We start from the raw sequence: 1,209 nt of genomic DNA, 5'->3' as shown, positions 1-1,209 counted from the left end.
GCCAGGCTGGCAGCATCCTCCCCTGTGCTGCTGGCCAAAAGCAGCCCCCCAGGACACCCTGCAGAGCCCAGCCCTTGGCACAGCTGGCAGCACTGGCTGGCACAGGTCCCTGCTCAGAACCGACCCAGCCCTTCTTTTGTTCATTTTTATTAGTAAGGGATTGAAAACATAAATACATTTCTTTACTGATAATTTACAGCTGTTTCTGCAGCAGAAAATGGGTGCTGTTAAGTCAGTAGCAGTAATTCAGGAGACACACGCTCTCAGGCTTTGTCCAGCTCCCTGTGCAGCCAGCCTGAAGGACAGACAGAACCCAGGATGTCCAGCCCAGCCCTTGTCCAGGCTCAGGGGATGCCAGGCTACACCCAGCCCTCACCTCCTGCAGGAACCAGGGCAGGAGGATGGGGCTGGAGCCTGGGTTTGGTGTAGAAAGCAGTGGAAGAGGAGAGAGAGTTGCAGGAGGGCAGGTCCAGCACTGGAGGCCTCTGTGAGCCATGGTGGCTTTGGGCAAGGTGTGTCCTCATTCCTGATGGTGACAGGAGTCAGTAAACCACCTCATACACAGTGGCCTTCTTGTCACCAGAGCCCGTAACGATGAACTTGTCATTGACAGAGATGTCACAGCTCAGGACTGACGAGGACTCCTTAGACTGTGAGTGAGAGGGCAGGAGGTGAGAGCAGGGCTGGTGCCTGGAGCCACCACAATCACCCTGCACAGATTCCTCAGCCCACCTGGAAGATGCTGGCTCCATAGGGTGCCCTCCAGGCATTGAGCAGGTTGTCCTTCCCCGTGCTCACAAACCACTTCCCTGGGACAGGAGACAAAGTGGGTGTCAGCAGCTGGGACACCATTCAGGGGATAAACCACAGGGATAAATCTGACGTTATCCACAGCCCAGGCAGAACAAAGGGCCCTTGCCTACCACAGGAGGCGAATTTGAGAGAGAGGACACAGCTCTCGTGGAGGTGCAGCTGGTACTTGTCGGGTTTGGTGACGTGCAGGATCTCCACGTTGCTGCTCTCCATGCCCACGGCCAGCCACTCTCCCATGGGGCAGTAGCCCAGGGAGAAGATCTGAGGGGACACACAGGCTCACACGGTGGCCCAGCAGCAGGTGCCAGCTGGCCCCAGGGTGCTGCCAGAGGGCTCCAGCCCTACCTGGGAGCTGAAGTCGTGCTGCTGCAGCTGCCGGACCTCCCGCCGGTCCCA

At 58.0% G+C, this 1,209-nt stretch overlaps 1 protein-coding gene across 1 annotated transcript in view; it reads right to left on the bottom strand.

Annotated features, from left to right (window-relative positions):
• Nucleotides 1-134: 134 nt before the first annotated feature.
• Nucleotides 135-1,209, bottom strand: part of LOC102034306 (transducin-like enhancer protein 2) — a 14,235-nt gene continuing 13,160 nt past the window's right edge. The window contains exons 15-18 of the mRNA XM_031063251.1: nucleotides 1,159-1,209; nucleotides 924-1,074; nucleotides 733-809; nucleotides 135-650 (exon numbers count right to left, since the gene is read on the bottom strand). Coding sequence (XP_030919111.1) covers nucleotides 543-650; nucleotides 733-809; nucleotides 924-1,074; nucleotides 1,159-1,209 — 387 coding nt within the window. The 3' untranslated portion in view covers nucleotides 135-542. The remainder of the gene's footprint in view (nucleotides 651-732; nucleotides 810-923; nucleotides 1,075-1,158) is intronic.

Source organism: Geospiza fortis, unplaced genomic scaffold, assembly GCF_000277835.1.
Source record: "Geospiza fortis unplaced genomic scaffold, GeoFor_1.0 scaffold241, whole genome shotgun sequence".
NCBI classification, from domain to species: Eukaryota; Metazoa; Chordata; class Aves; order Passeriformes; family Thraupidae; genus Geospiza; species Geospiza fortis.
The sequence above is the reverse complement of the archived record's forward strand: the minus strand, read 5'-3'. Positions and strand labels throughout refer to the sequence as shown.